General features: G+C 40.4%; 3 protein-coding genes and 1 long non-coding RNA gene across 7 annotated transcripts; 1 reads left to right on the top strand and 3 right to left on the bottom strand.

The window, feature by feature from the left end:
* Positions 1-238: 238 nt before the first annotated feature.
* LOC127609210 (uncharacterized) lies at positions 239-4,128 on the bottom strand. Of its 2 annotated transcripts, none has more exons than XM_052079043.1 (4): positions 3,782-4,128; positions 2,841-2,865; positions 2,304-2,387; positions 239-1,681 (listed from the first exon to the last, which is right to left on the bottom strand). In XM_052079043.1, exons 1-4 carry the CDS (start codon positions 3,977-3,979, stop codon positions 1,308-1,310), a joined length of 681 nt encoding a protein of 226 aa, XP_051935003.1. In that variant the 5' UTR covers positions 3,980-4,128; the 3' UTR covers positions 239-1,307. The 2 variants fall into 2 exon arrangements, with proteins under 2 accessions (XP_051935003.1, XP_051934994.1); XM_052079034.1 differs by having other exon boundaries at positions 239-1,684.
* On the top strand, positions 1,866-14,396 carry LOC127609226 (uncharacterized). Of its 3 annotated transcripts, none has more exons than XR_007964484.1 (3): positions 1,866-2,086; positions 3,798-3,964; positions 13,940-14,396. It is a non-coding gene; the product is annotated as an uncharacterized LOC127609226 (long non-coding RNA). The 3 variants fall into 3 exon arrangements; XR_007964485.1 differs by lacking the exon at positions 13,940-14,396 and adding an exon at positions 6,132-6,191; XR_007964481.1 differs by lacking the exon at positions 13,940-14,396 and adding an exon at positions 4,128-4,331.
* tmtops3a (teleost multiple tissue opsin 3a) lies at positions 5,787-11,138 on the bottom strand. The gene is made up of 4 exons (XM_052079026.1): positions 10,629-11,138; positions 9,689-10,017; positions 6,499-6,732; positions 5,787-6,351 (listed from the first exon to the last, which is right to left on the bottom strand). The coding sequence occupies exons 1-4, from the start codon at positions 11,008-11,010 to the stop codon at positions 6,133-6,135; spliced, it is 1,164 nt and encodes a 387-aa protein (XP_051934986.1). The 5' UTR covers positions 11,011-11,138; the 3' UTR covers positions 5,787-6,132.
* A 945-nt stretch (positions 14,397-15,341) lies between the features above and the next one.
* Positions 15,342-19,857, bottom strand: vgll1 (vestigial like family member 1). The gene is made up of 3 exons (XM_052079054.1): positions 19,613-19,857; positions 17,137-17,339; positions 15,342-16,056 (listed from the first exon to the last, which is right to left on the bottom strand). Exons 2-3 carry the CDS (start codon positions 17,324-17,326, stop codon positions 15,641-15,643), a joined length of 606 nt encoding a protein of 201 aa, XP_051935014.1. The 5' UTR covers positions 17,327-17,339; positions 19,613-19,857; the 3' UTR covers positions 15,342-15,640.
* Between the last annotated feature and the right edge of the window lie 284 nt (positions 19,858-20,141).

Genomic DNA, 20,141 nt, shown 5'->3' on the forward strand with positions numbered 1-20,141 from the left:
GATACCTGTGTTTTGTTTTAATTTCATGAAGCCAAGGTTAAACCTTTCGACCATAAAACCCCAAAAGTTATGCTGGAGCATACATAGCGCTTGCCTGATTTTTCTCCCAACAAACATACAGAACAAAACCCGACACAAGAAGGAGCCGTCATTCAAACCAATAACCTCAAAACCGTGAGGGAGACAACCGCTACTACTATGCTGCTCTGAATACTTTTCTTCTTTTTTTGTTTTAAAGTTGAATTAATATGAGCTTCTCCAACAAAAATATAAAATACATATGATTAAAAAAAATAGCAGTTGAAGTATAAACCCCCTATTTACACAGTGTCATAGTCGTTGTATTTCAATGAAGTCATTAAAAAAAGGACATTAATTTTAACGTGGACTCTGAATGTTTCATAGTGCTGCAAATTAATGTGACCAAGTGCATTGCTACAACAGGATTCAAATATTCCAAACTGGTCTTCTCAGGCATGTATTTGACATGTTACAAAATAAACGTATAAAAAATCAGTTAAGTAAATATTAATTTTTAAAAATAATTGATTTATTGCAAAACAAACTAATTTATGTTGTACTCACTTAGGCATTTTGTATTCATATTAAATATTTGGTGATATAATTAGATGAACCACAAACGACAGAACATCTAAACTTCATTTGGGGTTTGGTCATATTTTCAGTTGATTTTAGAATTTTTAAAAAATAATTAGTTACTTGAACATGAAGAGGGAATTATGAACCATTCCAAATAGCAATAAGTGTTAGCGCAAAACCATCTAGCTGTTGTAAAGCTTTTTTAAAAAGTCAGGAAATCGACAAGAACTTGGCTTTTTAAATGATGGCAGGTGCATGCTGACTCCCATTTGAGTTTGTGATTTGTTAATATCGCCCACATTCCAGTTCTAAGAGGGTGGGCACATTTTCGCAACTACATTTTAATTAAAAAAATTATTTCTTAAAAAGATTACAAGATGTTTTTTTCAGCTATGTTGAACAGGTTACAGGTCACATTAATGGTGGAAAAAGTTTAGGAGTGATTAGTCTCTTTTTGTTTTTCATTTCAAAAACTGTTGAACAGGGGTATGCAGACTTCATATCCAGAGAAACTGATAATTTTGCATGATCTCACTTTTTCCCCAGAGATGTGTTTGTTTAACCAAAAAAAAAAAAAATCAAACATGACCTTTGGCACAAAAATGTGTCCATCAGCCCTGCTGTAAAGACGAAAAAAGAATCCTTGTCAATGCTGTCCCGAAATGTTTGTCCAATCGAATAAATAAAATGTCCTGTCATCCACACTGTTAAAGCTTGTACATCCCAAAGATTGTGGCCTTCTCGCTGTAGTCCACTCGTGACAGGTCCTGTACCCACAAGCTGAGCTGGTTCCCCCTCTCCAGTGATATCACCTCCCCCAGGGAGACAGAGCAGAGCTGGGACTTGGACCCGAACCCCGAGGGGTCAAGGCTGCAATAGGCCTGCATGGCTACCTTCTCCTCAGCCGACTCGTCGCGCTTCAGCTTGAGCACGCTGGCCAGCGGCTTCTCTGGATCGGCTTTGGAGAAGGTGACCCTGGAGAAGACCATGTAGTCTCCGGACTCCAGGACCGTGAGCCAGCTATTGCGGTAGTAATTAATGTTGCTCAGCACTGAGTGCTTCATGTCCCACCGGAGGTAACCTGCTGGGGGAAGACATCAGCCGGTTCTTTACAATTGTCATTCTCCAAGTGGGGTCTATGTAAAATACTCATTAGTAAAGGTATGTCAATTTATTTTAAAAAACTGTAGAAAAACACGGTTTAACGTGATACCAGATCATATTAAAACACACATTTCATCACATTATAAATTAGGTAGAGCAGGTCGCACAGTGCCCGAAGGGTTGCTGCGACTATTTCCTGTTGATTTGACCTCGGGCAAGACACGGCACTTCAATTTGCTCTTAGTGGAGCAGCTTTTTTCAAATTGAATCGTTCCGTCTCGGAGTTGACCAGCAGAGCTAAATGCAGAGATCTCATGAATTGAGCTCCAACTTCTGACTTTTACAGTTTGAGAGAGAGACACGTTAGCTCCATTTTCACGCGGTAAGTGAAATTAAGTTACTCAAAAGATGGATGCAAAGTATGTGCACTGAGAAGAACATACTTGTTACAAAGATTTATTGCGAGGAATGAAGAGCACATTTGCCCATGTTTAGCTAGCACTTGCTAGCTAGAAAGCTGTGGACAAATTGGCCTTGTTAAAGAAATCATACATTTCAAAGACATTAAAAGGGGTCAAATAAAATAATAAGATGCTTACATGTTGATTCTTGTGGTGACAAGCGTGCTTGCTTCGCCACGATCATACGAGCCAACGTTCTGGAGGAAGTTTGCTGAAAAGTAGCTGGAACCAACCGAAAATATATCGTACACATATAATTTATCGTACATATTCATGATATCTTCAGTTTTATATCTCTAACTCAGCGATTCCCAACCACGGTTCCGCGAGAAATCATCCCAATTATCCGATTTCACTTAATTGGTCCTGAAAATACTATCAAGTTACTACAGAACATGTTTATCGATCTATGACAGTGAATTATAGTGACAAGCAGAATAAGTATTTTTTCCCACTACAAAGCACAATGTGTATATATTTGTTGCCATTCGCGCAACACCGTAAGTGCTTTTAGGTCAACTAAACACTTGTAGATTTCACACGTGATTTTGTTAGTCAGTCAAGACTGCATATTTTTGGTGGTCTCTTGTAAAATATGTGCATGGCTAAAGAAAGGTTGGGAAAGACTAGCCCATAGCTCATGTTTGACAGGGAAAAAAATAAAGATAAACATACCTTCAGGTAATGATGGCGGCTTTTCCTGTTGGATTGAAAAGTAGGGACAAGTGAAAGGTCACTTAGTGGTCGCAATATTGGGTGCACCTCCTGTATATTTTTTTCTATGAAACGAGAACTGTAACAATAGTTATGAAAAACAACCCCAAAAAAGGTTTATTTCAGCAGTATATACACTGTGGAAGGATTTTGTTCTATTAAGAATATGTATAACATATTTGTGAATTTCATTTGCCTCTTAAAGACACCAATTTGATCAGAATCAAAATCAAAATCATCATTGATGGAAATGTAATTAATTTTTGCGGCAAAGCACGATAAATGCATATCCTATGGAGCACAGGTGTCATTCAAAGCCAGGGGCTCCATCTGATCCACAACATAATTTAAATAATTTATTTAGACGTGTCCAGACGTTTAAGAGTCATTCAGAAACCTCCTGAAACATTTTTATTTTTTTCATCACATAACAATTTGTAGACTGTTTCTTGATGAATTTTATCTTCATTTAAATATTTAAACTGTTGTGCCAGAATCCGTATCCTCTTTTTCGGTCAAACATGCAAAAACACTCAGGGAAGTTGCTTTCGTACTACGGCAGTTGCGAAAGCGCTATGTAAATAAATATGTATTGGATACAAACAACTGTAACAAAATTAACATTTAGTACTTAATGACTTAAATATAGAAAGTCATTTAGCCATATGAAGTGTTATTTGTTTACATTTATGTAATTCTATTTCTATAATTCTATTGGTACTTAAATGTAAGATTTACATTAAATAAAATAAACAAATTAGAATAGAATGCAATAAAAGAAAACATGTTTACAGCTACGTCCTCATTATAATTGAAGTCTGTTGAGTAACCAAATGTCCATCCTTGCCATATACAGTAAAATTCTTGCTAACAAAGTGACAACAACTAAATGAGGCTTTTACCGTTCTGCCTGCGTAGTACAGGAAGGTGAACCCCCCGGCCGTGAGCAGAAAATGCAACACCAGGACTCCCAGAAGCAAGCGCAGCCAGGTCTTGCTGCGGCCCACAGGCGAGGACTGAGGCTGGATGAGCACCTGAGCCTGGCGCGGCGGCAGTGGAGGCGGGAGCGATGCCACACTGCTGTGGTATGTGTTGATCATTATAAAGGAGCGGCGCGCAAAGTGGCATCCCGCGAGCTTGAGGCTGTGATAAGTAAAGCGTAACTACAGCGTCATTTTCCCTTCTCCTCCTCTTCTTCTTCGTCGCGACAGAAATGTTTGCTGTCATTTGCATTTCCTCTCAACCAAGGTGAGAAATCAAATCAGCAGACATCTTCCTTTCACAATAAGACTAACCTAATTGTGGCCTTAAGAAAAAGAGGAGGCGCCGCAGGAGTATTTCCATTTCAGCAACTGATGTCATCATTTTTAAAGAGGCTTTTGTTTTATTTTATTTGCTGCTGGTGCACTTGAATATCACACTCTCGGTACCAATAAAGTTGATCTTACCTTATTTTGACCAGTGATTCTCAAGCATTTTGGCCCCTATGACTTCTATAACGGCATATGTGGCATCTTGGAGTGAATTGAGGCACTTCAATAGAGCTAACATTGTGATTTACTGACATCTTGTGGTGTCCAGGTGCCTCTGAATTATGTTGAAGTGAGTTGTGGATCTTCATTTAGGTAAACATAATTCTTTTCTGTGGTATGTGTCATTTTGGTGCCAAGGAACTATGCTGAAGTGAGTTGAGGAACTTCATTAAGATTGAAAGAGTGCTTTACCGTCATCTTCTGGCATCCTAGTGCCAAGGAATTACATTGAAGTGAATTGAGGTGCTTTATTTAGACTACATGTAGTGCTTTACCGTCATCTAATTGCCCCATGGGGATAAATAAAGTTTTCTGAATCTGAATCTTGTGGCAGCAGTGTTCCAAGAAATGACACTGAAGTGAATGTAATAGCATAATTTCAGTGAAAAGTAATGGTTGCCCGCCATCTTGTGGTGTTATGGTGTCAAGAAACTATGTTTAAGTGACTTGAGGAGCTACATTTAGACAAAAGTCTTTACCACCATCGATTACAGGTGGATTTTCACTATTCTCTCCTTCTTTCTTTTGATGTAATTCTTCGATAAAATGTTCAACTTATGGGTACTTGGTATGTTCCGCCTTGCTATGTGTAGGCCATTCTCATGAGAACCAGGTCACGGGTGCTTGTCACTGTGACTCAGCTGTAGAGGGTACACCAGCTGAAGCCGACAGCATTAGCCCATTGTGGTGTATCAACCAGAGCTTTTGGGGCGCCCACACGGCATTCTGTGGCATTTGTGAAACGTTGAAATAGGAGCAAAGGGCCCACACGACCCCCTGATGCTTTACCACCAAGCTAACTGCTCCAGGAAATCCAAAGCTTTCAAACCACTCGTGTTTCTTCTCACGTTATTTGAATCATAGCTTGTGTGAAGACTGTGTTGTGTGTTCAATTATCAAATAGTCAAGGTTCTGGGTTTGAATCTTTGCTGCAGACTTCCTGTATAGCATTCAAGATAATTGCTGAAAAGAGACTAACAACTATCTCATGCTGAATTGTGGAGATATAGCGTGAAACTTACTTTCACCATTTCAGTTTACTTACTTTCACTATATAAGAACTTGAGCACCTTCATCTGAATCTGTCGTGGTCTGGGACAGTTGCGCCGTGCAGTTAGCTAGCTAGCTAGCTATGCCAACAGCCCCAAAATGTATCTTCTCTTAGCGGAGCTGCTTTCGAGCCTTCCGTTGTCGGTTGTGAGTGAGGAAGCCATTGAGCAGCAGGTGGGGTGGTGAGGATTTATTCATTTACTTCTTGGAGAAACACTTATTAGAGAACAAACATATTTTTCTTCAATGTATTTATTCTGATTGTCGTTCCTAACCGGATTTTTTGCTATTTGCGAGCCAGCGCAGTCCCTATTACCCCCACCCCCTGAATAGTGGGGGTCCACTGTATATACCAAACATAGTCCAAGACTATGTAAGTTAATAAAAGAAAGAAACATATTTTGTGTATAGAGATGTTTTATTGTTTTCATTGTCAATACAGGTACAAGTATTATATATACACGGTAAAAGACATTCAGTTTGTCCTAATTTACATTCAAGTAGGAGTTGAATCAGTACTTCTACTTCCTCCATTTTTTTTTAAACAAGTAAAGTAGTTCTACTAAAGTCCAGAGTGTTAGTACTTGCAACATCTCACATCTTTGTCTTCATAGTTTGTGTAGAGGTCTGGTGTTGTTGTACATTCACTCATCAAACAATACACTGACAGGTCACCTCTCAGTCTTGAGATTGACAAGACGGTGCGCCGTGTAATGGACGATGAGAGCACGGCGGGAGCCACTGTGGTCGGTGGCGCCGCTGAGTGGGCGACGTTGCCGCCCACTGGGGAACAAGTCACACAACCTCTGTGACCTCGAGCTGGGCCGCGCCTCTTGAATAGACAGCGGGTGTGCGTTGCACTTTACGAAGGCCAGGAGACATCTGGAAAACTAGGACAAATATGACATGAAGGGATAATCAAAATACATTTTAGTTCCAAAATAGACTCTAAAAAAAATTGCCATTGTCATCGGTAACATCATCGCGAGCATCGTCGTGGATGTTGTCATTAGTCACATCATGGTGACGGCTCTCACTTGGTTGTTGAAGAAAATGTAGATGACGGGATTGATGACGGTGCTGAACTTGGCCAGGACGGAGGGAACCACACTAGAGGAGGGTGTGACCAGCCACGAACCGCCAAACGTGGTCATGAGCGCTACCACGCCGTAGGGCATCCAGCACAGCAGGTAGCACGACACCAACGTCAACACCATCCTCAGGATGCGATGGTCTCGACGTGCCGTTGTCAGGGGGTTGATCTTCCCCATCTGAACAATAACAACTTGTCTTACAATCGTCATACATACAGTAATATTCTCAAACTTTCTGGATGCAGGGCCAACATTTTTCTCAGGACCCCCTCAATTATCCTAACGTCAATCAAACATCTGAATGTGTGCCCTTAAATGCCATAGGAATTAAGAAGGATAAAATTATCACGATCGCAGTTTGAATGTTTTTCTGCGTTGTTTTCATCCGATTTTTGCTTTCTTTTATGTGATTTGTTTTCCTGGATTCCAAGTGCACTTCTCATCAGCTCGTTTGATTTTCATCCTCACGTGTACTTGTTAGCTCTGTTTCTTTCGTGTCAATACGTTAGCTTGTTCAAGTGTGCCTCGTCTCATCAATTTGTTGGTCGTTCCCTGCTTTCGCTTGGTGGTGGTTCATTGATGCTGTCATGTCACAGAGTCGTCATCATGCCCCCTGTTGTCTTCAGTGTTTACCTCTTTTTTCTGTTCCTTTGTATCATGTTTTTTGCACTTACAGTAAATCATTGTTTTCTTGATCATGCTGCCATAGCTTGTTTTTCCTTTTTCTAATCAATCATTCTTGCCTTGCCTTCACGCTTGAGTCCTCCGCTTTTGCCACTAACTCCACAACACAAAGCTGTATTGTGACCACAAAAAAAAAAAACAGTCACAATCTTTTCAATTTATTATACAGCGGTGCACCAGCGCACCCTGTGACCCTTGTGTGAATAAGCGGATCGGAAAATGGATGGACATTTTGGATTACATTTTACCCGTTTCCCAATAAAACCCTATAAATGCCCTTCATTCATTTATTATTTGAGTGCATTCATATATAATTTTCGAGACAGCGTTGTCAATGTGTTTTTTAAAATTACACTACATAAACTTGGAAAAATTTTGCCATAGCATTTTTGCTCCATCTTCAACATGAATGGAACTTCAACAAGTGTTTTCTTTTATGCCATCTAGTGGTAGATGACACATAAAATTCACCTTATTGTGCTCCCGATTCATTTCCAATTGTGTCATTTCATTTTGTGTGTGTGTGTTAGTGAGTGTATGTATACATATATATATACAGGTATATATAATTTAAATGAGGGAGAGAGATTCCAAGAACCGATGAACACAATGAGTAACCTTCTGAGGTGACTGCATGGCAGAGATTTCCAAGACTCTAATCTTTGTGTCTCCACATTCTTGCTACGTGAAAAACTGCCTTACAGCGCGTGGTTAATTTGCTGTTTATGTGCCTCTTTTCATGGTGCTATTTTACTTAGCAACAGCATTTTAATTGATTGAGGAGAGAACTCTTCAATAAAATTTTTCTTTCTCTCTCTCTCTCTCTCTCTGTCGCTCTATTTTTATATATTTGAGGAAATACGAAAGGCATCATACTCGTGAAACTTATTTTTGATCTCAAGTGTACTGAATGAGGTGTCCAATTCTGTGGCCTGAAAGAAAAGCCAACAAGCTCTGATGCCATTGATTAAGGAGCCAAGCAGAAAATCTACAGTCCGATTGACGTGTTTCAAAGAAAAGCCAGAGGCTGATGTCTGAAGGCTCTCGCCGCAAAAGAAACTGAGCCACTGGCTGTACAGTGATCAAGTCTGCAAAGACCCCCACCCTCTTCATTCATGACTCCCTCGGGTGAGCACGCTGTTTGAAAATAGTCGCTTACATAAGGGTAGGTATCCAGTAGTAACCGTCCTAAAAATATCTCGGCGGTGATTCACTGATGGCGCGCCCATTGACAAGTCTTCATTAGGAATTATTTGTGTGTTAGCCGGATTTATGTAAGCTGCACGGAGTCATGCATGAGTCACCGCCAAACCAGAGGGGGTCGTCGACCTTGAAAATGCAGCCTTACACCCCAGGGAAGAAATTGCCCTCCTTCCTGGTGGATACGTGGTTGGGTTTATTTTTAAGATTGTCAACAGAGCACTGGGAGATAAATGTGAGAGAAAAAGGCGGAAAGAATACTCTACTTAAAGTCAAAGCATTTCTCTTGCTGTTGCTATTGTTGAAAGTTTTGAATTGTCCCGGAAGGAGGCACCGCAGTGAGTCACTCACATGATTTATTTCCTTTCTTGGCACTGGTTTTACATCAGTGCCCTTCCTTGACAACTTCACTAATTGGTACAAATGGAAAATAAATTAATTCTGTCATCTTATAATAAGACGAATCAATTAAGTTGTTTAAGTGCTTTCAAATGGTACTGAAATTACTATTTATGATGACAACAAAAAATTAATCAAACAGTAATGAGTGGTTATTAAAATGCAAACAACCAGTGGCCCTTCTGTAGATTTTTTTTTAATTCAGTGAAACAATGAAATTGAAAGTGCTTTTCATTCATTCATTCATTTTTCGAACTGCTTAATCCTCACTATGGTCGCGGGGGGTGCTGGAGCCTGTCCCAAGTGTCTTCGGGCAGTAGGCAGGGGATACCCTGAACCGGTTGCCAGCCAATCGCAGGGTAATACTTTTAATTAAATGGAAATAATTATACATAATTTTAACAATTCTTTTTTAAAAGTGAAATAATTTACGTAAAATTAAATATCTTGGATAGTAGTTGTGGTAATAATCATCACAAATGTGATAAATAATAATATTAAGTCATGAGACACTAAACGTTTCATTAAGTTAAAACATATTTTAATATTAAACAACGATATTATCTGATATGTAATTAAAGTAATAAGTATATACCTGTAACTAGAAATACTACAAAAAAATCTCGTGCTTCAGTAAAAGTAAAAAAAGTACAGATTTGTATGTACAAAAGAAAAGGATATATATATATATATATTTTTTTTTTTTACTGTCAATTATATTACAATGCACATTTTGCTATCTTGGAACAAAAAAAGTCCTCAGAAAAATACTCAAGAAACATAAACATACCTGATAAATTGACTTAAGTACAGTAACCCGGTACATTTGAATGAGCGTGTCTGACCTCACCCGTCTGATGGTGATCAGGATACAGCCGTAAGAGTAGAGCATGAGAAGAAGCGGGAGCAGCAGACAAAAGATGAAGAGGCACAACACATAAGAGATGCTGCTGGGTGACCGAAGGTGCCACTGGACCGAACAGGTGGTCCCGGGACCCTCGGGCCCATAGCTACTCCAGCCCAGAAGTGGAGGTAGCGTCCAGAAGAGGGCATAGAGCCAGCAACCTCCGATGCACAACCAGGCCTTCCGGAAGTCTGACATGTCCACTTGGGAGGAACGCAGCACTGTGATGTAGCGCTCGTATGACAGGACGGACAAGGACACCAGAGAAACAATGCCTGGAAAAGAGCGGGAGACCGATAACAGGCCCATGGACTTGAGAGAGAAATGATTGGTGGCGAAATGTGTTGGAAAAACCCGCTTATTTGAATCTACATAGTTTGAGCGGGTCATGAAAAAAACAGTAAAAGTCATGAAATTTATTTTGTAAAAATTAAGGCTTTAAATTGTGTTAAACACCATTAAATACATGCATTAATTAAATTCAAATAGCAATGGTAGGATGCCCGTTAGCAGTTAGCATCGTGCTATGTTGCTATAACTTTTGACACTTCTGAGTAATGGCCAGTCAAAGAAGAGTGAGTACATTTTTCGTTCTAACTCATTCACTCCACTTTATCAACTTATTTCGAACTTAAGTTTGACAGCCCTGTCAATTAACGCTGCTTTTAACGTGGTAACGTTTCTGTTGGTTTGACAACAAGGAGAAGAGAAAAGCCACGCCAACGCCACACAGGAGAATCAGAGTGATTCTCGCTGCCACCGCTCACCAATGCCAAATATGAAGAAAACAATCCCCCGGTAGTTGCATGCTTGCATTTCATTATTTGCTCGCCTTTGAACTTCATCCGAAATTCCCCAAAAAGTGGCCCCGGAAAAGTTGACTCACCAAAGAAAGAGTTTGCGAAGCCGTACCACCTGCACCCGAACTCCCCGATGAGCCAGCGTCCGCGCAGGCTGGCGGCGAAGCTCAGCGGGGTTCCAAACACGCACACCAGCACGTCGCTCAGGCTGATATTGAGCAGAATCGCGTTAATGGGCGTCCACAAGCACCGAAACCGAGCGAACACCAGCAGTGTCAGCGAGTTGTTGACAATGCCCGCCACCAGGATGACGCCCAGGCACACCGCCACCGCCGTGTGGCCGCTGCGGCTCAAGCCGCCCGAAGAGTCCGGTTCGCCGGGTCCGCGCGCGGTCCCGTCCGGAGGGGGCGTAGGGAGGCTACTGTCCACGGTGCTGAAGTTGCCGGAGACGCGGATGTGGACCACCATGGTGGGTGGGTAACGGTCCTGCGGGTCGGCCCTGTGCAACTCAATGCTCACACACAAGAGAGTGAAGGAATCGAGTGTCACTTTCAGTCATGTCCCTCCCTATAATGTACATGACACACACGAGTACACGCTGCCTCTCGCATTGTTTAGTGAGTGAGCATCATATATAGTCTACCGGTGTCAAACTCAAGGCCAACACATCATTTTATGTGGCCCGCGAAAGCAAATCAAACATGTCAACTTCCATGATTGATGCTTGCTAAAATCATGCAAAATTTCAAATGATCATATGTAATAAATAATATTTGTTACATTAGAAGCATTTTCTTGTGACCAAAGTCCTCATCACTGTCCGAGCGAACATCTCTGACATGCCCCCCAAATCTTCTTTTACATAAGGTTAAGACTAGTAATTCATTTGAGATAGATTATTTAAGGTTAAAGGCTGACCGGATTATATCCACTTTTAGCTACCGGTATTCTGTTGGTTTCTTTTTATGCTTTGGATGTTATTTGCATCGTGTTTGTGCTTACAATACCCTGTATGTGATAACTCATACCCTATTACTATATATACAGAATACTGTGTATATATTGTACATTTCACATTTATGACTAACAAAAGTAATATATTTGATTTTTTTGTGTGTGAAAGTGACACCTGCGTACTGTACTATGCAAGACAAACACAAATGACCTATTGGAAGGCATGGCCAATACAGCAAGCAAAGAGACACGTTATTAAAGTCAAAGTAAAATCCCAGCAGGATATCCTAAATAAGCAGATGATGATGCTGAGGATGTACTGAGGAGATTAAAGTTGAGAGAAGAAATGGGTATTTTCCTCTACATATTTGCTGACTTGACCCACTCAGTTAGTCAGCCTCCCTCCTGACATTGGTGTGGCATTGGGGAATGTCAATGGTAATAATCATCCAATTTTGAGACTTACAGAATAGTCAGTGGCAGTTGAAATGTGAATTGAAGTCTTCATTCTGCTCATATTTAGTCATGCTGTATAACCTTCCCATGTCCACAGCGTAGCTTGGCGTCCTTGTGACAATCATCTCCTAGAATTGGAATACTCTTGTATTATTCCTCTCTTCTTAGTTAGGTTTGATGGTTAAGGGGTTATTCCTCTCTGTTAGTTGTGACACTTGAAAGAAACAATGTAGAATGCTGTTGAAGGTATTTCCTGCTCACTGTGTTTACAATCACCTTTAGTGCCCCTCGACCCCCACCACTTTTAGGGCCCCCCTCCACAGGACATGTTTACCATCAAAAGAGGAACTGTCAAATGGTGGATAGTGGTGGTCTGGTCTCACCTCACCGCTCCCAACTTCTTCCAGCCACACCGGGTCAGATGACATGTTACTTTCTTTGTTTCTGGGATTTACATGGGAGGGGTACCTCCCCGCCTCTCATTATCATATTGTCTCTATATAATCTCATGAATGTGTTTCTTTTACGCTTCCTGATTCAAATCTGGACCCCTCAGGAGCCCGAATCGATTCGTAACCTTCAGAAAAATAAAGTAAACCCTTCAAAGGAACTGTTCATCGCCTCCAGCCTTTATTTGGATTACCAACATTCTCCTTGTCCGAAATTCAACGAACACGCGGGGAAGAGGAGCCCACTCTTCCCCCAACAGAATAAATAACACGACTGCTTTTACAGTACAGTAATCCCTTGTTAATCGCGGTTAATGGGGACCAAAACCACCCACGATAAACGAAAATCCGCGAAGTAGCAACCAATAAACATATAGAGGTAAAATTATTATTATTTTTTTAAGTCCGCAAACGGTCCACGAGAAGCTGCAAAACAACAGCGATTCACATAGAGCAACATATAAAGTACTGTACTCCATGTATATGGGGAAAAAAATAATGAATATGTTTGACAAAATCCGCGATGCACTTAAACCGCTATAAACGAACCGTGAAATAGCAATTGCCTTGCTCCATAGCTAGCTGGACAGACAGCTAGATTGATAGAATCCACTGTTATGATGAGCTTCCTCTTTGCCTTCAGTCAAGCATAGAATAGGTAAGAAGATGATCCTAAAAAGTGTCAAAATAAGGGCCCAATTTGAAGCTCATCTCCAACAGACACTTTGCTGAAAATGACAAAAATCGTGGGCATTCAGTAAAGCATGATGATGGACCTTTCGGTCTCCATTCAGCACCAGCTGGTTTCCGTTCAACTCGACAAATTATCGAATCACACTCTAAAAGTGTGTAAGTGGCTATAAAAAAAAAAAGGAAAGGCTGTCAATCCACCCCCCCCCCCCCACACACACACCCTCCAAAGAAAAAAAAGCAAGAAATTGGGTTTCCAATGTATACTGTACCAGAGACATATAGTGGATCCCCGCATATTCTCAGTTCGGAATCCATGGATTCACCTATTTGCAGATTTTTTTTTCAATTGATTCCATTTTAAAAATATAGATTTTATATTTGTTATTTTAAATTCTAAAATAAAGTCAAATTTTTAAGACAAGGTGTAAATATGATACAAAAGGGAATGTTTAGTGAGGGAATACAGTCTGTTTCCTAAGTGAACTAGAGCGTTACCATTTTAATATTCTGCCGATATTTACTTTAAAAAGAGGACTCTACAATTCCTGAAATAAAAGTCAAGTCAAGTCAACAGTATTTATAGAGCACTTTCAAACAGCCATTGCTGCATACAAAGTGCTGTACATGGAGCGATTTAACATGCACAATAAACAGTAAGACAAATCGGTAATAAAGGCGGTAGAAAGCACCAAACAGTAAAACCAAGAACAACGATAAGCCTCTTGTTCTTAAAATTTACTGACAGCTATACAGTGATGTCATATTTCGGTGATAATGTCATGAACATATCATAAACTTGATTGAGCTGATGAGGGAATGAGTGATTGGTTTATTTTATTTTGCAGACTCCCAAATGGTCAGGGCACCCCAGTTTGAGACCCACCGGCCGAATTTACTGGATTAAAATATTGGAGGACCAGCCAGGACAGGGTAAGTCTTTCATTGTGTTGTGCAAACGTTGACGCACACTAGACAACAAAGCTGACATCAAGAAATAATCTTCTAACACCAGTGGCTTTGGTTTGCATTTAGCATTCCTTCACATGGAGTCTTTTATTCACAAAACTTGATGCAGAATACAGACAAAACCCCCACACAAAGTAACTATTTTTTTTTACGTGGGAAATTTTTACTATTACTTCTAAAAACACTCATTTAGACACGAACCTGCTCTCTGATATACTGTAAATACGGACATTTGTCCGTTGAATGCACCATGAATAATAATAATAACTTGCTCACCACACACTTGCTTAATGAGCGAAGTTTCCCATTGTATGTTTATACGAAGCAATCAAACTACCTTGAAGGTTAATGACAAATAATACATTTGACAATAAAGTTTATCCAATCCAATCCAATAAACAGCAAAAATAAAAGCAAAAACACTTTGCTTCTCATTTGAATGGGCTATTCTGGATCTGAACGACACCGCATGTACAAGGAGGGGATTTGAACACACAACACCGGAACAATACAAAAACTGCATACTCGTTTGTAGGTGGGGAACAAACGTGGAAACAGCACAAAGTAAGACCGTAGCCAAAATACTGCGATTTTGACAAGAAAAATGTGATGTCACATTCCTGGCGTGGCGATCCCATTTGAATTACAAACACGAATAGTTAACACTTTAACATGGAACTCAAGGGGAAAAAAAACTCATGAACAGTAAGCGTGACTCAAGAGAAGCTACAAATAGACGAGAATGCGACTAATCTGGGATTGCGAAAATCCACAAATAAACCATGTTGGGTTTTTTTCAAGGGTTTCAAGATGGGGCAAAAAGTGGCATTGTGTCGTCAGAACTCTGCCGAATGTTTATTGCGACATCATTAGTTAGAAAATCAGTGTGGAGCCATTTCTGCTCATAAGTGACTCCATACTGTCGTGGGAGTTGACATTAACACAAGGATTTTTCAACTTTTTGTATCCAGGTGAGAGTTTTTTTTTCCCATGGACCCCCTCATATATCCAACACCAATTAAACATAACTACCATGTCACAAAATTGTAGTCTTTACAAGAACAAAGATGCATTTCCCAGGAGAAAAACTTTCCAGATAAATTCGTAATATTATTATATACTGTAAAAGTCAATGTTAAGCAAGGTAAGAAAAGGCACATTTTAGCCGGTGAATTTGAAAAAAATATGACAATATTATGCCTTTTATTCTGGACAAAATGCATTGATTTTCTCACAAACAGGACTATATTTTTTGGGGGAAAAAACAGGCCTTTTATTGCCCCCCCCAAAAAGTATTAGCTTGCGGCTTGATGTCATGTGATAACGCATCAGTCATATCAGAGATTTTTAATTACTGGTAGTCCAAATTAAAATAGGGAAGACAAATGTATTTATTATGTTTCTTTTATTGGCTCTAGTTATGTACTTATTTATAATGACACAACACAAGAATTAATTGCAAATTATATTGCTCACCCTCAAGCTAGAGTTAATGGATCACCGGGAACCCAGGTTCAAAAACAACGCAACAATCATTTATGAGCAGAGACAACAATGGCACGTTTATTTGGATGATGCTTCTAATTATGTCCATTTTGGAAGGTTTGATAGCCTCCCAGGAAGCCTGACTGCAAATGCTGTATTGCATACGAAGGCTTACCAGGCTCAAAACCTCCAGCGGGTTCCACAGAGTCTCTCAATCCTTGGTGCACCATCCAATTGGCCAGATGTTCGGTCTTGGAGCCAGAGGCCACGCCGGGCGCCACCTCGGCGCGGTCGCCGTGCAGGAGGTTGAGCAGCGATGAGGCGTACTGTTGCCCGGTAAAGCTCAGGTCTTCCACGGAATACGCGGCGGACGGCAAGCCCGACGTCTCCCCTGTTCTCCCGATGAATGAGTGCCAGGGCCCGGCGTGATCGTCGGTGGGGCAGAAAGCCAAGTGGCGGCCCGTCACGGGCGCAGGCTCGACCAAGTTGGTGTGTCCGTTGCTGCTGTCCTCTGATGGAGAACAAGCAGTTAAAATGAACATCAGGATGCTACCTGTCTGTCCCCGATGTCTCTGATTGACAACTATAGTGGAATGTGACATGGGAAATTTCACTTAACTGGTCAGAAAATTATTACAATAAAAGCCCATTATTTGGAGGAAGAGTTGTGGCTCTGTTTGAACCCCGACAAGAATTGCAAAAAACAAACAAACAAGTCATCAAAACCTCCCATTAATATATATAAATGTCAATAATAATAGTTTAACTAGTAAATAGAGTGAAAGCTGCGTTTTCTCAGTTTGGTATTTGCATATTCACATAATCTGTGATTTTGTTTTGTGCGTGTGTGTGTGTGTGTGTGTGCGTGTGTGTGCGTATTAGATGTAATTTGTTATTTGCAACAAAAAAAAGCAATAAAATTGTGTTTTTTATTGCAAGTAAGCAACTATGTTGACTTTAGTTGAGAGCTTCATTTCGACAAAAGTAGTGTTTTCGGATATCTTATGCCATGTTGGTGCCAAGAAATTGTGTTGAGGTGATTTAAGGTGCTTCATTTATGCAAAGCTAGTATTTTACCGCCATCTGGTGACAAATTGGTGCCAACAAAATATGTCGAATTGAGTTTTAGTGCCTTAATTTAGAAAAAAGTAGTACTATGGCGCGATCTTGTGGCATCTTGGTTCCAATGGTATGTTGAATTAAGTTTAGGATCTTAATTTAGCCAAAGGTAGTGCTTTGGTGTTATCTCTTGGCATATTGGTGCCATGGAATTACGCTTGAATGAGAGGTACTTCGTTTTGACAAAAGTAGTGATTTGCCACCATTTTGTGACATCTATCGGCAATTATCAACCTTTTTGGTTGGGTGCCCAACACCAATTATCACTTTCCTACTAGCCAGGGCTTTGGCACACCTTGTGGAGTATTTGTGTGTTATAGAAGCAGCGCAACAATAAGCAAACAGCTGAATATATTGTCGGCCATTTGTATCCGACATCTTATTTCTATGTTCATCTATCTATACCAGCAAGGTGTAGTGACAGGCAGAACAAGTGTCTTTTCTCCCGCTGGATGACAAAAGTTGCAATTACCTAACTTGATGTTTTTGTGCATTTTCTTGGCCTTGGCAACCGGCACCTTGTCCTTGCCGTCTTTGCTGAGAGCGCGGCTGAAGTGAGCGTCCACCATGCTGCCGATGTCACCCCGAAAATACCTGAGGATCACGCTACGGGAGTGGCCCTCCACCTTGACGGCCACCGGACTGTCCGTGCCATCCTCCATGGGTCAGCCGGCACTGAAAACCGCAGAGGACAAGGAATACGCATTTTGGGGTCCACCACCACCACCTCGTAACATGACAATGACAGTGACTGGCTTGATGTGAAAAGTTGGGAACATGGCTGAAGATGAGGTCAGGTAAACAAAATGAGTGAGTTAAACAGCTGCGATTGGCTTCTAAACATAGTCCACGAAAAGAAAAATATAATCCAATCACATTTCGAAATCAAATTGATCAGATTTTACATCAGTTACAAGTGTTACCAAGAAAATTGTAACACAATATACCTACACTTAAAAAAAACAACGGCAACTATAGACTTTAGCCATAGAATCTAACTATAGAATCATCACCGACTGCTGTCAGGCTGCCGAATAAAAATAATAACAATAATAATAATACTTAAATGATGTGAAACAAATGTAAAATGTGAAAAACAATTGAAAATAGCACTGCGATTTATCAATTTTGTATTTATATTGCACTTAATTGAACGGTGTTTGTTTTTTTCTTCTTTCTACCCACATTCTTGCTGCTGGAGGCTGTAAATTTCCCCAGTGTGTGACAAATAAAGGATATCTTATCTTATCTTATCTTATCTTATCAGCAGCCTCTTTAATAGGGTAAATGTAAATCATAAATTTGGGGTCAAGTGAATTCAAAAGAAGGCACGGTGGTCGACTGGTAAGCATGTATTGCAGAGGTGCAGGGTTCGATTCCGGCTCCGGCCTCCCCGTGTGGTGTTGGCATGCTTCCCCGTGCCTGCGTGGGTTTTTTCCGGGTACTCCGGTTTCCTCCCACATTCCAATAACATACACGGCAGGTTGATTGAACACTTTAAATTGTCCCATGGTATGAGTGTGAGCACGGATGGTTGTTCGTCTATGTGTGCCCTGCGATTGGCTAGCAACCAGTTCAGGGTGTCCCCCGCCTGCTGCCCGAACACGGCTGGGATATGCTCCAGCACGCCCGCAACCCTCCTTAGGAAAAGTGGATCAGGAAATGGATGGATTAATTCAAAAGCTCCGAAATACTTCCAGAAATTGAGGCGAGTTTACCTCCCGGTTACATTCATACATTTACCGCAACATCATCACGGAACGCATTAATGCTGTGAATTGGGAATTTCTCTATTGAGAGACTCATAAAGGTTTTCTTATCTTATCTTATTAATCTATCAGCATCGCACGGCTAAGGTGCGAGGGTGCTCAACTCCCAACCTGAGGTTCTGGGTTCAATCCCCAACTCTCGTGACCGCATGTCCTTAGTTAAGCAAGATACCCCGGTTTCTCCTGATGCTTTGTCATCATGAAGTAAAGGAGAAGAAAAAGGTTTTAATCATGAGTGAAAACTCATCTTATTTTCATTTGAGTAAAGATGATTACTTGATAGTAGTATTAGTCCTAAAAATCACGAGTATGTCTAGCTGACTTTTAATGTCGTGGAATGTGTCAGAAGTAATCATGCAGTTATCTTTCAGTCGTCTTCCTTTGTATTTGGCTTGAGGCAAAGTCACTTCAAACGCATTTTTTCCCCTCTGACTTGTCCCTCAGCTTCAGCAGTTGATGATGATTTAAAAAAAAAAAAATCTATTGGTGTTTTTACTATACCTCTGTATTTACATGCATTTTACTCGCTATGTTTTATTTGTTTGGATTACACAGCATTAAGCACTTTGGTCAACTTTACGCTCTTCAAATAATTGAGTCGGATACTAATACTGCTAGTACTAGTACCTGTACAACTACTTCTACTACTATCGTACCACAAGTTAAATCTTGTGTAATTGTGTAGTCCTCCTGAATATAAATATTTAATGGGCAAGGGCCAAAAATGGTTCATTTAAACTTTAGTTAAAATTGGACACACAGTAACTACTATTCATAAGGCAGTCAAGAAGCAATACTATCATGAAAAAAAATTACATATACAGTACATACTGTATATTCTTAATGCTGCTACATATATTTTTTACCTTAATTTTCTCTGTTTCAAATTCGGAGGGTAAAAAAAAGTTTCATCAAAGCATGCAAACTGACATATTTTCTTGTCCATGTGCTTTTATTAGTTGTGTAAATATCTTTTCGGGTCAGCTTAACCTCGGCAAAGTCAACACTCTGAAAACACTATGAATTATGTTGAAACTCTCATTGCGGCACGTTTGAGCAAGCAAGTAGAAAGAAATTGTTATTGCTGTACAACATTTATTTGGATTTGTATTCTTTTTTTTTTCTTTTTCTGTGTCCTATCACATAAATGATAGAAAAGGTGCATTTGAAGTTTCTTACCTGACCAAAGGCGATCAACAGGTATGTTTTTCCTTTGACTGCAAAGTTGATGTGTTTACCTACATGAGCAGCTGCCAAAATTTCAAGAAAAATTCCGCCACCGGGCTTCGCAGTAACTTGTCATTGGTTGGGTGAAAAATGCCACCACAATGTTTCTTTTTTGTACAGAGGAAAGCCCCAAAATATCACTGACTGATGGGATGTGTGAGCTTGTGAAAGGGTGTGGGAGTCTTCTTGTGCACAACTATGAGCAGAATGTCATCCAGCTAGTTCAGCCAGAATCCTAGACTCAAGAAAAAAAAAATCCCAGAACTCTTTATGCTATAAAGAAGTGACTTTGCAGACATCCAGGCAGATAAGAGATTAAAATTAGAAAGCCTCTGTGAGGAAAAGAAAGGGAGAACTCTTCCAAACCAGCCGGTAAACATCGACCAGCACCCTTGCGTGGCTTGCGAATGACTCGTGTAATTGTTGCAGGGTAGTTTGACGCTGACTCGTAAATAGCGTTGCACATTTGCCAGTCTACATA

Source organism: Hippocampus zosterae, chromosome 1, assembly GCF_025434085.1.
Source record: "Hippocampus zosterae strain Florida chromosome 1, ASM2543408v3, whole genome shotgun sequence".
Taxonomy (NCBI): domain Eukaryota; kingdom Metazoa; phylum Chordata; class Actinopteri; order Syngnathiformes; family Syngnathidae; genus Hippocampus; species Hippocampus zosterae.